Source organism: Sphaeramia orbicularis, chromosome 17, assembly GCF_902148855.1.
Source record: "Sphaeramia orbicularis chromosome 17, fSphaOr1.1, whole genome shotgun sequence".
Lineage (NCBI taxonomy): Eukaryota > Metazoa > Chordata > Actinopteri > Kurtiformes > Apogonidae > Sphaeramia > Sphaeramia orbicularis.
Window position 1 is genome coordinate 31,595,120 of NC_043973.1, and position 21,107 is coordinate 31,616,226.

General features: G+C 37.7%; 3 protein-coding genes across 5 annotated transcripts in view; 2 read left to right on the forward strand and 1 right to left on the reverse strand.

Annotated features, from left to right (window-relative positions):
- Window positions 1-81: 81 nt before the first annotated feature.
- On the forward strand, window positions 82-4,141 carry LOC115437033 (hibernation-associated plasma protein HP-25-like). Of its 3 annotated transcripts, XM_030160106.1 has the most exons (4): window positions 109-167; window positions 2,943-3,088; window positions 3,299-3,525; window positions 3,724-4,141. In XM_030160106.1, exons 2-4 carry the CDS (start codon window positions 2,972-2,974, stop codon window positions 3,731-3,733), a joined length of 354 nt encoding a protein of 117 aa, XP_030015966.1. In that variant the 5' UTR covers window positions 109-167; window positions 2,943-2,971; the 3' UTR covers window positions 3,734-4,141. The 3 variants fall into 3 exon arrangements, with proteins under 3 accessions (XP_030015967.1, XP_030015966.1, XP_030015965.1); XM_030160107.1 differs by lacking the exon at window positions 2,943-3,088 and having other exon boundaries at window positions 82-313; XM_030160105.1 differs by lacking the exons at window positions 2,943-3,088; window positions 3,299-3,525; window positions 3,724-4,141 and adding exons at window positions 531-763; window positions 962-1,380 and having other exon boundaries at window positions 150-313.
- A 4,326-nt stretch (window positions 4,142-8,467) lies between these two features.
- On the forward strand, window positions 8,468-9,709 carry LOC115437034 (collagen alpha-1(I) chain-like). Its single transcript, XM_030160108.1, has 3 exons — window positions 8,468-8,646; window positions 8,858-9,090; window positions 9,291-9,709. The coding sequence occupies exons 1-3, from the start codon at window positions 8,530-8,532 to the stop codon at window positions 9,298-9,300; spliced, it is 360 nt and encodes a 119-aa protein (XP_030015968.1). The 5' UTR covers window positions 8,468-8,529; the 3' UTR covers window positions 9,301-9,709.
- Window positions 9,710-14,773: 5,064 nt separating this feature from the next.
- Window positions 14,774-21,107, reverse strand: part of LOC115437381 (uncharacterized) — a 45,411-nt gene continuing 39,077 nt past the window's right edge. Inside the window, exons 6-10 of the mRNA XM_030160609.1 lie at window positions 19,681-19,746; window positions 19,457-19,531; window positions 16,916-17,062; window positions 15,827-15,970; window positions 14,774-14,785 (exon numbers count right to left, since the gene is read on the reverse strand). Of these exons, the coding sequence (XP_030016469.1) occupies window positions 14,774-14,785; window positions 15,827-15,970; window positions 16,916-17,062; window positions 19,457-19,531; window positions 19,681-19,746 (444 nt within the window). The remainder of the gene's footprint in view (window positions 14,786-15,826; window positions 15,971-16,915; window positions 17,063-19,456; window positions 19,532-19,680; window positions 19,747-21,107) is intronic.

Consider the following 21,107-nt stretch of genomic DNA (forward strand, 5'->3'; position numbering starts at 1 on the left):
GTAAGTACGTGCAGGATTGGTGTTTTGGTTTTAAACAAACTATTCCAAATTGCTCATGTGCGTGTGGATCCATCATCCTGCATCTGCGTCCACCCTGTTAATTCCTGTCTCCTCTGTAAGTGGTTGTTTGGGACTGAGCATAAATACAACTGTGTGGATCTACTGTGGTGTCAGACTGTTCAGCTCATCATCAGCCATGGACAGATGTGTGCTGCTGGTCCTCATGTGTCTGCAGGTGGTCCTGCTCATCACAGCCTCCACTCCTTCACCTGCTGAGGTGGTAGAAGATGATCAACAGCAGACTCTGGTTCTGGTAAGAAGACCCACCACTGCTGAATGACACCAAAGAGCTGGACATGTTCTGTATGAGGGTCCTGATGCACATGCTGACGTTTCATTGGTTGTAAATGTCAACATTTTCTGTTAAAATGCTTATTCTATCATCTATTATAAGATCATGAATAGTTGGAAAAGAATGTTGTCTTTGTGAGATAACCAAGAATTTTTTTTGATTTATTTATTTTAAACAGAAAGAAAATACACAAATAGGAAGTTCTCAAATTCGGACAAGAAGATCCTTGCCAGGAGCCTATTTTCCTGGTCTTCCTGAACCTCTTGGTGAACTTTATCCTCCTGGTCCTCCTGGTCCTCCTGGTCCACCTGGTCCTCCTGGTCCTCCTGGTCCTCCTGGTTTTCCTGGTATTCCTGGTCGTCCTGGTCCTCCTGGTCCTGCTGAATATCATCATCCTTTCCCAAACCGAAGGTACATGTAAAATGTTTGACATTAGTTAATAACAAAATGTGTTTGAGCTAAAAAAATGTTCCAAAGTGTCCTCAGGTGGAGTTCTCCAGTTTACTGTTGAAACTGAATGTACTGTTACTTGTAAGGCTGTGGTCTGATGAGTTAACTTGTGATTTTATCCATTTTCTCTTCTTTGATTCATTCTGTCTCCATCTCCAGATTTGACTAAAAGTCAGAGGGAGGAGTTGATGAAGACAGTTTTCCTGGTCCTCCTCATCTCAGATGAAATATTATTTGTATTGGAAACACAAATGTATCCACCATGCATCAGTTGTCAGTGTTTGTGTCCTCATGTATCCTTTTTCCAGCCACACTGAACAGTTCCATAGTGTGTCTGCTCTAAATGCAAATGTTCAAATGTCCAGCTGAAATGATGACACATGTTTAGGAGTTTTCTATAATAGTGTCTGTCTCCATCTGCCTATTTCTAGACCAAACAGATGGACTGATGAGTCCAGTAACAGAGTCATGGTTTAATGTTGTCACTGAGTTACTGCCACAAATATTCATTCATGTGATCATAAGATTCACACACTGTGCTTGTTGAGTTTAAATAAAATGTGGTTTTCACAATCAAAGATCTTGTTTTACTCTCTTTTTTTGTCGTTTTTCTTTGTCATTTTGATGAATCAGACTGATGAATATGTGCTCAGATTGTAAAGTACATCATATGTAATTCATCTCATGAAACAGGGATGTATTTGACAGAAAATATTTGAAGCAGTGTATGACTTTCATTACAATTGTTTTTTCAACTCCGTCAAACCCCAGTGATAGTCTGATTATCATTAATCCATTAGTCTTTCTGTGCTTATGCACCTGAATCACTTCCCTCACAGTGAATAACTTTGAAGATGACTCCATCATAAACACAGTCCGTTTGTTTACATAACGAACCGAAACATCACTCAGGCCTTTTTGGAAATTTTGTCACAAAGTGCATTGTGGGAATTCCATGTAGCAGCAATTTGTCTGTCTCTTCATAATTGCTGAAGCCAAATGTCACCTTTACCTCCATCCACCGACTAGACCAGGGGTCAGCAACCCTGGTCCAAGAGAGCCACTATCCTGCATGTTTTAGATGTTTCCCTCTTCCAGCACACCTGATGGTCATTATCAGACTTCTGCAGAGCTGGATGACAGGTTTATCATTTGAATCAGGTGTGTTGGAAGGGGGATACATCTAAAACATGCAGGATAGTGGCTCTCAAGGACCAAGGTTGCTGACCCTGGACTGAACTCATTCTAGAATTTCATTTAGTCAGAAAAAAAATAATAAAAAATTGGCAAATAAATTTCACGTTTTCTTTATATATTTGTTATTCAAAGCACAGCAGAATGTGATCAGAAGATGGAGAGTCAGCTGTTACACTGGTCTACAAGTAAAATGCTTCTAGAATAAAACTAGTGAAATGTTACCATGTGTGAGTCACTGATACAGAAAAATCCAGTCCTAAATGCTGGTTGGCTGAAGTTTCCCAGATACAGTCTTGGGTCAAAATGTGAAATTTGAGAATTAATGAGAGAATGTGTTTGACTCAAAAGGAATATTTGTCTCAGAGCTACCAGATCTACTTCAAAACACTGTCTGCACATTATAATACATGCACTTTACAGGTTCTATCTACTGGAAAATTTATAAATCTATTAAATAAATGTACATAAACCAATATATTTGTGTAATAACACTTTATCATGTACCTTGAAAACATCAGCAAACCAGCACTTCTGTCATTTGTTTTCCAATTAATCTTATTAAAATGCATGACATTTATCACATTTAATCTCTGAAGCAGATCATTAAAAAAAATAAAACTGTAAACCAGTGTCATTTGCTGCAGCTTCTGTTCACTCTGTTCAGTGAAAAAACAAAACTTAACTCAAATATTAAACTGACTATGTACGTGAAACTAAGTGCATGTTTTTACTGATAGGATCAGAATAAATGTGAGGGGCACCTGCACGGAAAAGGAAACAGATATCAGAAAATTATACAGTGAGTCGATGAGATCAAATTGTTTCTGAAAATACAGTCTGAGTGTACGTGTAGGAGGTTCTCTGTGTATCTGTTTATCTAATCAGTTTATTCACATCCAAGTAGTTTGATCCCAGAGGTTTATAACCCCTGAGTCTGACTGTGGTGTCAGACTGTTCAGCTCATCATCAGCCATGGACAGATGTGTGCTGCTGGTCCTCATGTGTCTGCAGGTGGTCCTGCTCATCACAGCCTCCACTCCTTCACCTGCTGAGGTGGTAGAAGATGATCAACAGCAGACTCTGGTTCTGGTAAGAAGACCCACCACTGCTGAATGACACCAAAGAGCTGGACATGTTCTGTATGAGGGTCCTGATGCACATGCTGACGTTTCATTGGTTGTAACTGTCAACATTTTCAGCTAGAATGCTTATTGTATCGTCTATTTTAAGATTATGAATAGTTGGAAAAGAATGTTGTCTTTGTGAGATAACCAAGAATTTTATTTATTTTTTTAACAGAAACAAAATGCACGAGTAGGAAGTTCTCCAATTCGGACAAGAAGATACTTGTCAGGAGTTTATTTTCCTGGTCTTCCTGGTCCTCAAGGTCCACATGGTAATTCTTTTGGTCCTCCTGGTCCTCCTGGTCCACCTGGTCCTCCTGGTCCTCCTGGTTTTCCTGGTGCTCCTGGTCGTCCTGGAGAGCCTGGTCCTGCTGTATGTGGTCATACTTTCCCAAACCGAAGGTACATGTAAAATGTTTGACATTAGTTAATAACAAAATGTGTTTGAGCTAAAAAAATGTTCCAAAGTGTCCTCAGGTGGAGTTCCCCAGTTTACTGTTGGAACTGAATGTACTGTTACTTGTAAGGCTGTGGTCTGATGAGTTAACTTGTGATTTTATCCATTTTCTCTTCTTTGATTCATTCTGTCTCCATCTCCAGATTTGACTAAAAGTCAGAGGGAGGAGTTGATGAAGACAGTTTTCCTGGTCCTCCTCATCTCAGATGAAATATTATTTGTATTGGAAACACAAATGTATCCACCATGCATCAGTTGTCAGTGTTTGTGTCCTCATGTATCCTTTTTCCAGCCACACTGAACAGTTCCATAGTGTGTCTGCTCTAAATGCAAATGTTCAAATGTCCAGCTGAAATGATGACACATGTTTAGGAGTTTTCTATAATAGTGTCTGTCTCCATCTGCCTATTTCTAGACCAAACAGATGGACTGATGAGTCCAGTAACAGAGTCATGGTTTAATGTTGTCACTGAGTTACTGCCACAGATATTCATTCATGTGATCATAAGATTCACACACTGTGCTTGTTGAGTTTAAATAAAATGTGGTTTTCACAATCAACGATCTTGTTTTACTCTCTTTTTTTTGGTCATTTTTCTTTGTCATTTTGATGAATCACACTGATGAATATGTGCTCAGATTGTAAAGTACATCATATGTAATCCATCTCATGAAACAGGGATGTATTTGACAGAAAACATTTAAAGCAGTGTATGACTTTCATTACAGTTGTTTTTTCAACTCTGTCAAACCCCAGTGATAGTCTGATTATCATTAATCCATTAGTCTTTCTGTGCTTATGCACCTGAATCACTTCCCTCACAGTGAATAACTTTGAAGATGACTCCATCATAAACACAGTCCGTTTGTTTACATAACAAACTGAAATGTCACTCAGGCCTTTTTGGAAATTTTGTCACAAAGTGCATTGTGGGAATTCATTTTCAGCCCTGGAGCTTCATACCTCAGACCAGCCCACTTTAGATCACAACCAATTATTATTAAAATCATGTAATTCTAACCTTACATGTTAGGTCTACACACTGTTCTGCAAAGCCTGAGAAAAACAGAGCAGTAGAGACACTGATTTTTTTCACAGTAAGTCAGCCACTTGCGGTTTGTTCCAACTTTGCTATTGAAAACTTTTGGTACAGTGATATCAGGGGTTTGATGAGGATGATACGAAAAAAATGTCTGTATATCCTGTGACTGAGGGTGAGCAAAGTAATCAAAGCTAACAACAGACTCATCTTCATCGGTCTCCTTTGTGCCTAGTGGTTCAGGGTTGTGCTGCTGAGCTGCTCCTCTGTCATTAGTAGACTCTGCTCTCCCTTTCACACTTCCTCCAGTTTCTCTAGACTCTCCTGCACCTGGATCACAATAAAAAATTATATCGACAGACATTTGGACTTACTTAACCAATTCAGATATTTACATTGGCAAAATATGCAGGCTTATTTAATATTTCTTTATGCTGTTGCCTATCATTTGTGGGCTTTGTGTATTTACTGTCTCACTTTTAATGATAAAAAATAAAATCGGTCAGGACTATGGTTTGGGTATAGAAAGTGGTTTTACTGGAACTAATGCTTGTTCACACAGTCTATTCTAACAGCTCACCTTTTCCTTCCATCCTGACAGGAACAATCCCCTCATCACTACTGGCTCCTGGCTCTGCTTCTGACACTAAATCACATTTTAAAAATGCTCATAATTCTCAGCACCAATCTTCTATTTTCAAAGCCTTGGTGTCAGTTTCATTCATGTAGTGCTGAATCCTGGAGCATCTCAGAGCACCTTTAATACTGAACAGGCCTACACCATACTCTTCATTGGAGCCTATTTATTCTAATAATCTTCCCTCTATGAGCAGTCCTACCTGTCCACTCTGGACTTGTGGGCTCATGGCTGGTGTCTGCTGCTGGATCTGCTTTCTGACTCTGAGGAGCTACAAGACAAAGTTTCCCAGTTCTGTGGCATCGCATCATACCATTATTTAAATGACATAACGTTATGTTCCACGCCACAATGCCACACAATTCACTGACTCAATAATTAATTAACTTGAAAGGTGGTTTACCCGGTTCATCGTCCTCATTAGTTGTTTCCAACCGGGAGGTCATTTTTGTGAAAAAGTTGCTGATTTTGTCACATTTGGCTGCATTTGCTTCCAGAGCTTTCCTCTTTTTAATTCTTGCCTTCTCTGCACCACCCTTGCTCTGTTTATTATCCATGTTTCAAACAGCAAACACAGCTGACCATCCACAGCCTACAGAGCACAGATGGTAAATGCTCCACAGCTACAGTATAGAGCTACTAACTGTATGCAAGGACAGACGACGCCAAGGTGCGTCTGCAGAAAAAAGGAAGAAAAACAATAGCTTGCTAGTAGAGGGGGTGGGGCCCAGGAACAGGGGTTGCAGCTTATGTGATCAACCCAGTGCTATGACTGAACACCCCCACCCCCCAAAATAAATAAATAAAATATTAAATATAATTTTAAAGTGAACTCCGGCCCTTGCGGCCTAAATATTATTCTGGCCCACCGGGAATTGTCCCTGTCCTCCCAATTAGCCAGTCCGGGCCTGTATATACATGTTTACCATCCAAAGTGAGCTTATCACAGATACCTTACATTCATGGCAACTTCTTCATTTTTTAATCAACTGTAATCATCAGACATGACCTGTAACCTTTAGAAAACACACATTTCCCCATGTTTACCTTTGCAAGATACTGCACATTGTTATGGAATGATTCACAAGTGACTAATAACTAGAAGAGGCAGAGTTCCAACTAAGAGTCGATCAACCGATGATTGAAAGACAAGCAAAGTGAGTTGTTATTGATACATTATAGTTAGAGGTCGACCAATATGGGTTTTTCTAAGGCTGATGCAAATTTCTATAAAATTTGGTTAGCTGATATCTACAGCCAATTTTTGAGGCCAAAATTTAAGGCTGATTTTTTTTTTTTTTTTTTTAAAGCATATTGACCATAAAATACAATTGAAACACTCAGATAATTCAGATTTTTATGCAGCAACATAAATGAAATTGTTAATACACGTACACATAGTACTCTTTTAACCTTTATTGAATTTCAAGTGCTGCCCACACTGATCAAATATCTTAGAACATTTTTACTACTGATCAAATATTGGCGTTAAAAGAAAAAAAAAAAAAAGGCCGATGGCCAATATTGAAAAAAATCAATATACTGGCCCGATATATTGGCCGGCCAATATATCAGTCTACCTCTAAATATAGTGTTATCAAATATAAATATCACATTCAATACAAGACCATGCAGGTATATGTCTGACTGTCTGTTAACCCTTTCATGCACAGTGGTCACTGCAGTGGACAGCTGTTCAAAGGTGTTCTCTTATGGGTTTAGTTGTTTTAGTTCCAGATGTAAACTTGCTGTTCTACATAAACCTGATCTGCAGTTACATGTTTGAGTGTAAAAAATTGGTAATGTTTATGAGATTGTAAAAGTTTTTTTGCATATTATCTTTATGCAGGTATGTTAAAATGTGAGAAAACATCAGATTAACAGCATTAAACATGTTTTTATTTCCTATTTTTGATGCAGTATATCAGTAAATATGTTTCTTTGCTTCTGAAATTAAACACATGATGTCCAGCTGAGTGGACATTTTTGCAACTCCATGAAAATTAGGTTCATAAAAATGTTTCAATTTTTTTTTTTAAGCCTAAAGAGGAACAGAAACACTCAGGAAAAAAACCTCTTGATTAAGTTTCTCATAATTCATGCATGAAAGGGTTAATGGTCCAGCGTCCATTTTTCTGGACAAATCCCCCTGTTTTTTTTTTTTTGTGTTTTTTTTTACTTCCTGATGACAGTGACAACACATGGTGAAGATCTGGGCATTCTGACTCACAGGTGAAGGTTAGGAAACATCCAAAAAAAAAAAAAAAATTGATTTTGTTGACATGGGTTGAAATTTCTTTAAATTATGGCCTTCTCTGACATAGCGTGTCAAGATGTTGTGCCACAAAAAGTAGGTTAAATAATTAAATATTCATAATACTCTATATCAATTCCTATCAGTTTGAGTTTGTATGAATTAATTTGAATTAATATGGCTATATTAATTTTGATGTAATATTGATGCAACAGGCCTCTGAAAAGTTGTGGCAGGGCCATGTTTACACTGTGTAGTATCTTCTATTCTTTTAACAGGTGTGTAGCTGTTAGCAATAAATATGTTCAATTTGTTTATGATGCTAGTTTAACTCTTTAAAACCTGACGTGTCATTGCTGACACACCTTGTGCATATGCAGTTTGGATGGCTGTAACTCTTTCACTGTTTGGGCAATTGGAAAAATTCCAACTGTTTATGAAACCTGAGACGTTGTGCTTTATAGGCTTTACTGGGTCATCATGGTAATTTCACCCACGCTTGTTCTAGAAGCTGGAGAAGAAGTTGTTTTAGCAGTATTATTACATGCAGTAAATTGGAAATGACTGCTAGATTTTGAAAGTTCTCGGGAAAAATGACCCGTTTCTAATTCTTTTATAGTCAAAATAAAAAAAAAAAAAGTCTATTTCAGACTTAGGGTTTAAAGGGTGAAAAGAACTAGTGTTACCAATGATTTAACCAAGTTTTAATGCAATGTTGTGCAAACCTGCTGGGATATTTTTCTTATCACAAAATGTCTGAGGAGTGACAGAAGGAACTGCAGTATCAGTTAAACACACCATCAGTAAATATTGTTATGTAATGTAAGTACGTGCAGGATTGGTGTTTTGGTTTTAAACAAACTATTCCAAATTGCTCATGTGCGTGTGGATCCATCATCCTGCATCTGCGTCCACCCTGTTAATTCCTGTCTCCTCTGTAAGTGGTTGTTTGGGACTGAGCATAAATACAACTGTGTGGATCTACTGTGGTGTCAGACTGTTCAGCTCATCATCAGCCATGGACAGATGTGTGCTGCTGGTCCTCATGTGTCTGCAGGTGGTCCTGCTCATCACAGCCTCCACTCCTTCACCTGCTGAGGTGGTAGAAGATGATCAACAGCAGACTCTGGTTCTGGTAAGAAGACCCACCACTGCTGAATGACACCAAAGAGCTGGACATGTTCTGTATGAGGGTCCTGATGCACATGCTGACGTTTCATTGGTTGTAACTGTCAACATTTTCAGCTAGAATGCTTATTGTATCATCTATTTTAAGATTATGAATAGTTGGAAAAGAATGTTGTCTTTGTGAGATAACCAAGAATTATTTTTTATTTTTTTAACAGAAAGAAAATGCACAAGTAGGAAGTTCTCAAATTCGGACAAGAAGATCCTTGCCAGGAGCCTATTTTCCTGGTCTTCCTGGAATTCCTGGTCCTCCAGGTCCAAGTGATCCTCCTGGTCCTCCTGGTCCACCTGGTCCTCCTGGTCCTCCTGGTCCTCCTGGTCCTCCTGGTATTCCTGGTCGTCCTGGTCCTCCTGGTCCTGTTGGATGTGGTCATACTTTCCCAAACCGAAGGTACATGTAAAATGTTTGACATTAGTTAATAACAAAATGTGTTTGAGCTAAAAAAAAATGTTCCAAAGTGTCCTCAGGTGGAGTTCCCCAGTTTACTGTTGAAACTGAATGTACTGTTACTTGTAAGGCTGTGGTCTGATGAGTTAACTTGTGATTTTATCCATTTTCTCTTCTTTGATTCATTCTGTCTCCATCTCCAGATTTGACTAAAAGTCAGAGGGAGGAGTTGATGAAGACAGTTTTCCTGGTCCTCCTCATCTCAGATGAAATATCATTTGTATTGGAAACACAAATGTATCCACCATGCATCAGTTGTCAGTGTTTGTGTCCTCATGTATCCTTTTTCCAGCCACGCTGAACAGTTCCATAGTGTGTCTGCTCTAAATGCAAATGTTCAAATGTCCAGCTGAAATGATGACACATGTTTAGGAGTTTTCTATAATAGTGTCTGTCTCCATCTGCCTATTTCTAGACCAAACAGATGGACTGATGAGTCCAGTAACAGAGTCATGGTTTAATGTTGTCACTGAGTTACTGCCACAGATATTCATTCATGTGATCATAAGATTCACACACTGCAGTTGTTGAGTTTAAATAAAATGTGGTTTTCACAATCAAAGATCTTGTTTTACTCTTTTTTTTTGTTGTTTTTCTTTGTCATTTTGATGAATCAGACTGATGAATATGTGCTCAGATTGTAAAGTACATCATATGTAATCCATCTCATGAAACAGGGATGCATTTGACAGAAAATATTTAAAGCAGTGTATGACTTTCATTACAATTTTTCTTTCCAATTTGTAAAACCCCAGTGATATCCAATTTTCACTAATCCATTAGTCTTTCTGTGCACACAGTCTGCTTGTTCACATAACAATGATTTAACTGTTTCTGTGTCTGTGATTAAAACAATATGTAGTCAGGCTTTAACTGAAATGTAAAGTGACATAAACAGAATTACCTGTAATGTCTTCCCTCTGTCATCAACTATATATAAATCTAAATAACGGTTTAAAACTTTCAAAATATGAAGTATAGGATTTTCTATTTGGTCACTGAAAAGAGCATAAACATGCTGGATAAACTTTATTCTGGCAGATAAGAAAAGGTGCTGATAATTACAGTTTTAATTGTATTAAAGCAGCGTATGACTTTTATCACAATTATTTTTCAAATTTATAAAACCCCAGTGATATCCTATATACACCTGAATCACTTCCCTCATGGTGAACATCTTCAAAGATGACTCCATCATAAACACGGTCTACTTGTTTACATAACAAACTGAAATGTCATTTGGGTCTTTTTGGAAATTTTATTGCAAAGTGAATTTGTGGGAATGGGAATTCCATGCAGCAGCGATTTGGCTGTCTGTTCATAAGTGCTGAACCCAAATGTGGCCTTTACCTCCATTCACCGACTAGACTCATTCTTTAAAACAACCCTGGTGGACTGTACAGTTTTACATTGTTGTGATCTGACTCGTTTTTTTGCAGAATCTGTAAGAAACCGCTTTCGCTTCCCACATCTGGTAAGTTACAGTAACTATGAGAAAACAAACTTTGTTATCTCAAGATAACAAATTGATGTATGTCGTTACCACAAGAAAACAATCTTTGTTATCTCAAAGTAACAATGATCGTTTTCTCATAGTTACTGTAAGTTGTTGTTGAATGTGTGTTCTGCTCTGTACACCACATGTGAAGGCTGCAGTGTGGAGGATGTGGAACCTGCTCACATCTAAGTTCTGTGTATGGTTCTCTATTACAAAATAACAAAATAAATTAATTTGTTATCACAAGAAAACGATCTTTGTTATCTCAAGATAATGACCATGAAAAAAAATGTAAATCCATGGCTGTTCTCAGCTTCTGTACAAACCAATAGGGTGTTGGAATGATATATGTTTACACTTCTCATCCAACCACAATCCAATTCACTCTACCTGGATGGTGCGATTTATCTGCACTGTAAAAAAAATCTGTAATTTAACAGAATTTTTCCTGTTTATTTTACAGATTTTTCCTGTATTTTTAAGATACAGGATAATATCAATGAAATGACAAAAACAGACTGTGATTTTACATGTCAAATGTAAAATAACACGAAAAAACTGTAACTGTGAATAATCATAAAATTTCCATTTTTTAAAAGAAATTTTTTGTTTTTTCACAGTAAAATACAGTTAAAATATATTTGCAAATGTATCGCAATTTCACAAATATTTCTTTTCTATGTATGAGATTAAATTATTAATTTAAAGTTTAATACTGTAATAAATAAATAAAATTACTGACAATTAACCGTAAAAGAAGTATTTGTTCTGTAAGTTTAACAAGACTTGTTTGTTAATTGACAAATATCTTGTGTAATTACAGGAGGTTTCACAACAAAAATGTTTAATAAATATATTTTTGTGACTGTGTAACATGTATAAGCACTGATAAACTGTCCAAATACAGTTTTTATCAGTGGATTGGATAACTGAGTCTCATTGAAAATTATTTATGTATATATTTATAGGTAATTTGATTGTTTTAATACATGTAAATATTCAAAAAGCAAAAAAAAAAGCAAAATCTCTTGTAAAGTTAGGGCAAAAAACTGTATTTTAATTATGGAAAATTACCGTATTTATTACCGTGGTTATTTTCCGTTATTTTACAGTATTTTTTTTGGCACCCCTGCTGCCGGAATAATACCATTTTTTTTTTTACAGTTTTTCTTTTTTTTTATAGTGTAGATAGTTTTTTTTTTATTTGAACGATGACAACCTGAAATGAAACAGGAGTAACAAAGCTATTTTTAAAATGTAAGGAGTAGAAAGTACAGAGAATTGCGAAAAAATGTAAGGAGTAGAAGTAAAAAGTCAGCTGAAAATAATTACTCCGGTAAAGTATAGATAACCAAAATTTCGATTTGAGTAAAATAACGAAGTATTTGTACTTCGTTACTTGACACCTCTTGATGTAACTCTAACTTCTGTAAATATAGGATACAGATGCTTTCAAGTTATCCATTAAATGTACTATAAGACAATGCATAGTGTGACCACAAGATGAAGTCAGTCAGCTGTGATTTCTTAATCTTTCTGTTTACTCTGTGTTGTGGAAAAGCAAAACTTTCTGGTAAACATAAGGGTCGGTGAAGCTGAACATGTTTTTAGCGATATGATCAGGATTCTGCAAGGGAAGGAAACAGATATCGAAAATTATACAGGGAGTCGACGTTGTGATTAAATTGGACTTGTTTATGGAAATACTGTGTGTGTGTGTGTCTACGTGGGGTTATCTGACATCAGCGTACGCTCTTTTATAAACCTTGTGTTTGTTCATATTAAAGTAGTTTCATCTTAGAGTGTATAAAACCTGTGTGTTTTTCCCAGTGGTGTCAGACTCTTCAGCTCATCGTCAGCCATGGACAGACGTGTGCTGTTGGTCCTAATGTATCTGCAGGTTGTTCTGCTCATCTCAGCCTTCACTCCTTCAAATGCAGCCGTTCAGGAGGCAGAAGATCATCAACAGACCCTGGTTCAGGTATGAAGATCTACTGATGCTCGCTCACATTGTAGAGCTCTACCTGGTCTGTGAAGGTCCGGATACACATCGTCCCTAGAGAATCAGCTGGTTCTATGTCCACTTTCTGCAGAAATGGAGTTAAGCATATCAGGACATCCTAAAATCATTGAAGTTTCTGTCCCAAAGTTCTTAGCTCCAAGCTAAACATCTACACACACTCACACCTAGAAAAATTTAGTTCTATGTCCTGAGTGGAGCTGCTTTCAAATCAGGTAGTTCTATGTCCAAGAGGAGCCAATCAGGGGCCAGACCTGGATCATGTGACATTCACTCAAAATTGCCGTGGAGCACATGTAAAGCACAAAATGAGAACTCCTCAGAATAAAATGTTCTATTTTGATCCCTTTGTGAAAGACTTATGGATTATTTTGATGGGTAAGTTGTTCACCAATCATGTATAGATATTGTAAATCTTTATTTTGTCGTGTTAGGGGCAGAAAATCACAACATTCATCTCTAGGCCTATGCATGGACATAGAATTGTTTGATTCCCAAACGAATGATTATGTCCAGTGTGCTAATAATATTTATAGTGCACTGATAATGGAGATAGAAACATCTGTGGAGTAATGCAGTGCGTTTGCAGGGAAGTGCTCAATAATGCCAATCATTTATGGATAAGCTTTATTTTTCATCCTTTCATTCTTTCAGACTACATTTTGCTCAAGTGTCCAATATTGTCCCGGCCTCAGGTTCAAATGAGAATTTGGCTCATTTACAGACTTGTCATTGATTTGATAGAATTGTTTTATCTGTGAATGTATATTTAATTTGGATGCAATTTTTGCATTTTATACACTTTCTTTCTCATTTTTATTTTTTATGTTATAGATTCTGGTCAAGTGGGCAATGTTGTGCAGTGTCAGGTTCAAATGAGAATGTGTCTCATTCATCCACTTTTATCTATGAGTGTACCAAGAATTTTCAATCCTCGTCAATCCTCAGTCTTAAAGGTGGTTCATGGTGTTCCACATCATTTGCCTCCATTCCACAACTAATTCTCCTGCCTTTGAGGATTGAAGTATGGCTGGAAAATGGTTGTTTGCCATGAAAACTGAGTGAACACAGTTTCCTCAGGTCCTCCAGGTGTCCGAACACGTTTATTCACCATTCTACCTTTAATGGAAAAGGATAGATGTGCTCATTTTAGTTGTCCACCTTAAATACATGTGGATTGGAAAACACCAGCAGAGGATGGTTTTTACTGTTGCATTTTGTGACATCAGTATAAAATCCATGTAATCACTGACTAAAACGTTCTTAGTTTGTTCATAACTTTTTTCAAAACATCTCTGGTGGACATAGAACTTCCTGATTTGGATCATCAGTGACACCTGTAAAGGCACCAGGTCCTCTGTTGGACATAGAACATGTGGACCAGGGACAACTTCCAGACCTTGGAATCAGAAAGTTCTATGTCCATTTGTAACTTCTTCTATCTGTAAGCCTATGGAGATTTAGAACATGTGAACAATGTGTTTAGGGTTCCTTCCACAGTCAACACTATTCCACGCAAAAAGATGATTGATAACTCTGCAAATATCACAGATCAGACAGGTGACATTTACAAACTCTGTTTTCTCAAAATGAGGAAAAGTGGACATAGAACCAGCTGATTCTAAAGGGATGATATACTGTTTTTTGGTTGTAAATGTCAGGTGTGTTATTTATTTATTTTCATCTTTTACAGGAAGGAGCTGCTGATGGTGGATGCATCCAAACTCGGATGAGGTAAGACTGTAGTGAAATGCCCGGTTGATGCGGTCCTTTGGGAGTAAACCCATTTTTTACTTGACACTAATTGTCTTCACTATATTCAGATGTTTCAGGACAAATTTCCATCTGTTTTCTCTCACTCCATCTCAGCCACTTAGTTATCCCGACTTTACTGGTCCTCCTGGTCCTCCAGGTATCCCTGGTCCCCCTGGTCCTCCAGGTATCCCTGGTGTTCCTGGTCGTCCTTCCTCCAGGTGAGATATAACTTCTGATGGATCATAAGAATACCCTGCATGTGTAGGTTTTTCACAGTTATGTCCGTACTCTTTTCCAAAACAGTTAATCATTACTCTCAGGGTCATGTGATGAGTGTCTCTGACTGTTTGTGTCTAGATGACCCACTGATGAACAAGGAGACAAAACACAGAGAAACAATAGAAGAGGGCAAAGATGAAAAGAGGGACGACAAAGTACAGAGACATAGAGACTATCAGCATGAAGATGGAATATGAAGACCACATCTGACCTATCCACTGTCTACCCCCCCACCCCACCCCACCCCCCCACACACACACACACATACAGGTTTATGTGGTTTAGCCAGACAATTTCTCCAAACAGGCCCGGTGGTGGTTTAGGTCGACTACCCTTTCCCAGGGTCCTAGAGCTATAGGAGTTGCATTGAAACAATTTAAAAATTCTGAAAAAAATTTAGCTCACTTTAGCTTTCAGATACACCCTACAGAACTCGATACACACCACCCTAACTTTATTGTGGTTTAGGCAGACATTTCTCTTTTTGACAAATATGTGGTTTACACGGACTAAAAAAAACCCTATCAGGACTTTAAAGGGACAATGATGTCACTTGTCAATCACCCCTCATTAACATAAACATACAATGACCTGACAAACATTATCAGGACTTTAAAGGGACAATGATGTCATTTTTAAATCACCCTTTATTAACATATAAAAACCCACTGACCTGACGGCACCATGCATTAAAGGAACAGGACATTTATATTTATTTATGTACTATATAGATCTAAAACATCAGTAAAATGCAGTGGTGACACTGACCAACAGCCTAATACAGCAAAACCAAACACAAGGGCCTTTTTAATTCCTTTTAACTCAAACATTTTATTACCTCCAGTATTTAAGGATGACTTTACATTTCTGCAGCTTCACAGCAAAACCGAGCAGCATTCTGCTATACAAACATAAGACTTCGTAACATGACAAAACAAAATAACTTAAAATGGCTCCATACAGTTGGTTTGGACTAATCTATCTCCAAGTGTTAAGAATAACACAAAAGGCTGACAGCGAATTTAAAGCTTTTTTTTCTCTGACTGCCTCTTTGCAGCTATTCCTCAGTTTCTAACAAAGTCCCTAATATTTTGCACTGTTCTTTGTGCTAGCACAGGGCCTTCTACCAGCTTCCATTGACTACATTCATTTTTGGTGGCCAGTTTTCCTTTTTGAATGTGATCTCTGAAATGTCGCAATACTGTGGCAACCTCAGCCTTCAAACACTTTCTTTGGCACTCTTCTATGCTGGTCTTCACAAGCATCTTGTCCTAGAAGATATGCAAAATAGAAAAATAAATAACACACAAACCAAAAAAAATTGTGTTAGTTAGTTTGAGTCAATAAAGTTAAGTTAAACTATTGCTAAGGCTGACAAGAAATTGTCTCCTTGAGGAAAGAATAATTCAGTTAAGGTTTCCAACTGATTGCTCACTTGATGTGATTCCAACAACTAGACAGGTTTTTTTTTTTTGCATTACATCAAAAATCTCCAATAACACAGTAGTAGTAGTGCTAAATTACTGATATGCATCACATTATCATTGCTTATTCATAAACAAGGAAATTTAAGCTTGAGAGTTTTGTGCATCACTGCTCTTATCTGTCTTGGGTTCACCAACACTGGTCTGAACCTGGGACACTGATAAGTAACTGCAACACCCAGGCTTGAAAGTTACAACACCAGCAAGATAAACAAGATGAACTCAGAATGCCTGTTTCGTATAAAAAGAAAAAAAGTTAGTGTATAGTGATGTGTGTCAAACCTGTGGTCGTGATCTATCTGTAGTAGTGAACCAAACTGAAGCAAAATGAAGACAACGCACAAATACCAAAAACTGAAATTCCTTGAATAACACTTCAGCTTGTCTCCAAAAGAGAACAAACTCCCATAATAGCCAATGCTAAAATGCCCCACTTTACAACAGAAATAAAAATGTTCACAGCCTGGAAAAAAAAATTGTTTTGATCTCTATTGCTAATTTCCCTGCCCATGACAACGATACGGCGTTTAATTTTCACAAAAAATTTCACAATTCACTTTTTGCTTTATAGTCACCTTGGCTTACCTTCAGAGGGAGGAGCAGTCTCAGTTACTGTAGATGACACTGACAATACAGACCCTGCTGAACAGATAATTTGACGAGAGTATTTTTTTTTGCACGGAAAATAACAAATTTTATTGACAGAAACAAATATAAAGTGAGGTAGCTTACCAAAATCTTCCATGTCATGAACTTGCTCTTTGATTGTAGCGTCAGTATCCATAGGCTCCACAGTTCCACATTCTGTTGCTGTGACTGCCGTGCTGCAGTCATCAGATTCCCTTGCACTGGCTTCAGCGTCACTGAACACAATCTCATCTGGCAAGAGGCGTAAGTGAAACTCAAATGAATAGATGGACATAAAAACAACTGAAAATGTGCAAAATAAATGAATTAACACAACCACAGTAAAGTAAAAATTTTAAACTAGCCTGCTCTGAGATGCAGCAGTGATGTTTATATCAGGGGGGTAACGATACACGTATTTGTATTGAACTGTTTGGTACATAGCTTTCAGTTTGGTACACATTACAAACCAAATGTTACATTAAACAAATCTTATAATATATGGAAAACAAAATATATAGCTCAAAGTGTATTTAAAATGAAGTTCTCACTGCACTCAACCTGCCAAACCACAACCAAAACACTATACCATGTTACTCCAGTAAGACACACTGGGATGCAGCTTTGCTAAGCTACTGCCAGCTAGCCGCAAGATAGTTAGTAACACTATTACCAGGCCAGAACAAGATCCTCTGATAACCTACAGATCTGGTGTTTGGTGCCACATCAGTGTCAGTTTTGTTGTAAATTATGAGGCCGATGGTGAGAGAGTGGTGGATAAAAACATTCCGAACTGAAGAACGAACCACTGCAAGGCTACAGACTTTCCTTAGTGGCTAACCTAGTATGAGCTGCTGCATGGTGAACGACTCATGTCGTTCACCATGCACCACGTGCACCACGATTCATGTCAAGAGTCGGACCTAGAGCACACACGCATCCTGAACCAGGAAATGAAACCCACTTTGGGTGACAGCTTCTTGTTCAGCAGCTGACAGCAGTGAACATTATCCCAAAGCAGCAGTGTGTAGTAAATGCCAGCGCACCAATTTGGCCAGAACGACAGAGAGGTACGTTAGTGATGACTGTTCAGCTTGTGTTTATATGATTGTAGCATTAAACACAGATGTTCATTCATGTATTTATCAGACTAAAAGAGCTCAGAGAGCTCAGGGGACATGACAAATTCACTGCTGACACACGGTGGGCAATAGAAACGACAAAAAGAAAAAAGGAGGCCAAATTACATTTTTAAAATGTAAATAATAAAGTCAAGGACATTTCTGTTTGGCTGTACCAAAAACATACCAAATGGTGACACCACTGAATCATACTGAACCAGCCCGTGAACTGTGTGGACCGTTATACCCTAGATCAGGGCTCTCAAACTCATTTACTTTCAGGTGCCACGTTCAGCCCAATTTCATCTCAAGTGGGTCAGACCAGTAAAATAACTGCATAATAACTTATAAATAATGACACCTCAAAATTTTTGTCTTTGTTTTAGTGCAAAAAAACCCAATTCAATTGTGAAAATACTTTTAAAAACTATCCAAACAAAAAAGAAGTAAAGAACCTGAAAAAACTGAAATTTCTTGAGAAAAGTAAGTGCAATTTTAACAATATTCTGCCTCAACTTATCTTTACACATGTGCATTGTGGATTGGATCTACAAAGACACTGTTGTTCATCCATCAGTCTTAATGATGACCTTGACTTCAGTTTTGTGGGTCCTGGAGTGGCTTGTCAGCCCTGTTTTTGCCCTGAAGTATCTGCCACAAAGACCTGTCGACTTTGAGATGAGGGAAACTGAAGTGTAAAAATGCTAACTAATTTCCTGGTTTTAGGATTTATTTCTGTGGCACTATCCTTCACAGACATGTTACACTCTCTGGTTTGATCTTTGTGGAGTAGGACTGATACTGCAGCATGATCACTTTGCCCTAAAAATGAAACAATATCAATTTATAAAACAATATAAAAGCAGTTGCTCTCTCTCTCTCACCACCCAGTGCAAATATGAATCACCTCAAAATAATACTCATAACAGAGACTTCAAAAGGACAGAAACGTTTAAATTGCCTTAACCACATGTAATAGGCTAAATGCACTAAAGCGCAAAAGCAACAAATTTACCCCTGTAACTTGCTGACAAAACCATTGCGTTACAGTAGACTTGTGCAGTTAATCTGACATGTTTATCATGGAAGTAGTGGCTAAACGTAATCGGGAGGAGTCAAATCACCTGCTCCTTTGAGTTAGCACAAGACTGCCTGGGATTAAGAGCCTCTTTATGGGTGAAAACATGACACCATTGTGTTGAATTTCATGGGTATATAGTCTTTATTGTAGAGCTCAGGCTGTTGATGTGGGAATATGCATAAACAGCTATAGATTAAAGATTTTTTGTCTTACCTCAATCATGCAGATAATTTGGAGATAAGTGTTTGATTATTAACTGTAATGTGATTATTGAATTTAAGAGCACTTAAGGCATTACACTACAGCATTACAGACAAATGTAATGTGATTACTTTAGTAAGTTTGTTTTTTAACCCCAACACTGTTTATCATTAGAGCATAACACATGCTATACATCCACTTACTGTCCTTTCACATACTGTACGAATTCACTAAATATCTCACCTTTGCATACATAGCCAAGCCACTTGTAGGAAGATATAAGTCCCAGACACTCAACACACTTGTCCACAGAGGATACTGTTGCAGATACCAAGCGATAGTTTTGACACTGCCCGACAAACATTGCAAAACCTTGAATGTAACACTTACATGTACCACAGATTTACAAGTTAATATCTACCAGTGAAGAAAAAAAAAATTCAAGTTAAATGTGACATTTAATTTACCTTTGTGCTGACAGCTGGATCCATTTGACCTGGACAGGAGAGCTGATTGTAGTGATCAGTGGCCACCTGAAAAAAAGAAAGAATGAGAGCAAATGGGTGCTCTTTGTGCATGAGTTGGTATTGTTACAAAATTTTAAACCATGAAAAAAAACAAAAATTGAGTGGCAAATCAGCAGTCTGAAAAACAAGAATTGACATTAAAAATATTATGCTGTGTCTATGCATGCTTAATGATTACTGTATCGCACTGTACACTTTCAAGAGCATGTTTTGAGAATAGCTTAACACACCATTGTCAATATAAACCAGGGATTAAAGCAAAAATTTTTCATCTGACTGAAAATTTTCTTCTGGTCAAAATCATTGGCCACTATTATAAATGATGCAATACAATACTACTATAGCGTACAAGTTTATATAGTCAAATTTGGCAATACTGTAAAACACACTGAATGGGAGAGTGTACAGGTGTAGAAGATAAGTAACATGGATAGAAAAAATGTCATGAGTGGAATTGGTGAGGGGTCTGGGGGTCCTCCCCCAGAAAATTTTTAGAGCTTCAGGTCAATTTTGGTGCTCTCTGGTTAATTTTAAAGGGTATGAAAACCTTTGAAGCAAGTGAAAATAATAACTAGAAGAAAACCTTACTGCAAAAAATGAGTGAAAAACTTTTTATTTAACAATTTAAGAACTCCTAAAACATAACTCCAACTCCAACAGCACATGAATTTTGGAGAAAATGTCTGTGTAAATGTAACCCTAACCAACTCATACAGAATTTTCTTGTGGCAAACTCCGCACATGCACGCACCAGGCGGCTTCATTTTTTTGCACCATGATCCAATTGGAGTTCCATCGTCTCCCTTCTCATCAAGCCACGCCCACCTCCATCTATTTTTCACGCATCTCTCAATAGTTACCACCTCAGCACCTTCCTCTACAAACGTGTCCATGATGTCGTATATACTAGCCAAAATAATCTGTACGTCGTCAAACCTGTGTCCACAACCCCCTCCCGCCAATATCATGTTCTCTTTTGATTGGAAGAAATTACGTCAACTGAAACAGAAATTATATTCCGTTCCAGATACTCTCTGAGGGTATTTAAAATACAGTGGCTTTGCAAATACCAAGGGTGTTACTCATTCATTCAATTTTATCTTCGTACTGTACCACACAGATAGAAATAAGATGCTAAACGGGTCAAAATAAAGCACTTATGGAGTCGGGCGTGTAACCGCGTAAGGCCGCGGCGCGCACAGCCGCACACACGAGAAGGGCACATACACACAAACACACACACTAGTCATATACCGGCAAGAGGAGATAAGCTATGAACCCAAACATGAAGGTCCATGTAGATCAGTTCTGTCTTCTTCCCTTTTCGCTGTGGTTCTTTCATAATGAAAGCTACTTGTTAGCACTAA

What these genes read in the sequence shown, in the direction of transcription:
- LOC115437033 (XM_030160105.1), top strand. Translation starts at nt 197, where the DNA reads ATGGACAGATGTGTGCTGCTGGTCCTCATGTGTCTGCAGGTGGTCCTG. An exon ending in AACAGCAGACTCTGGTTCTG is followed by an intron (nt 314 to 530) that starts GTAAGAAGACCC and finishes TATTTTAAACAG; the next exon opens with AAAGAAAATACACAAATAGG.
- LOC115437034 (XM_030160108.1), top strand. Translation starts at nt 8,530, where the DNA reads ATGGACAGATGTGTGCTGCTGGTCCTCATGTGTCTGCAGGTGGTCCTG. An exon ending in AACAGCAGACTCTGGTTCTG is followed by an intron (nt 8,647 to 8,857) that starts GTAAGAAGACCC and finishes TTTTTTTAACAG; the next exon opens with AAAGAAAATGCACAAGTAGG.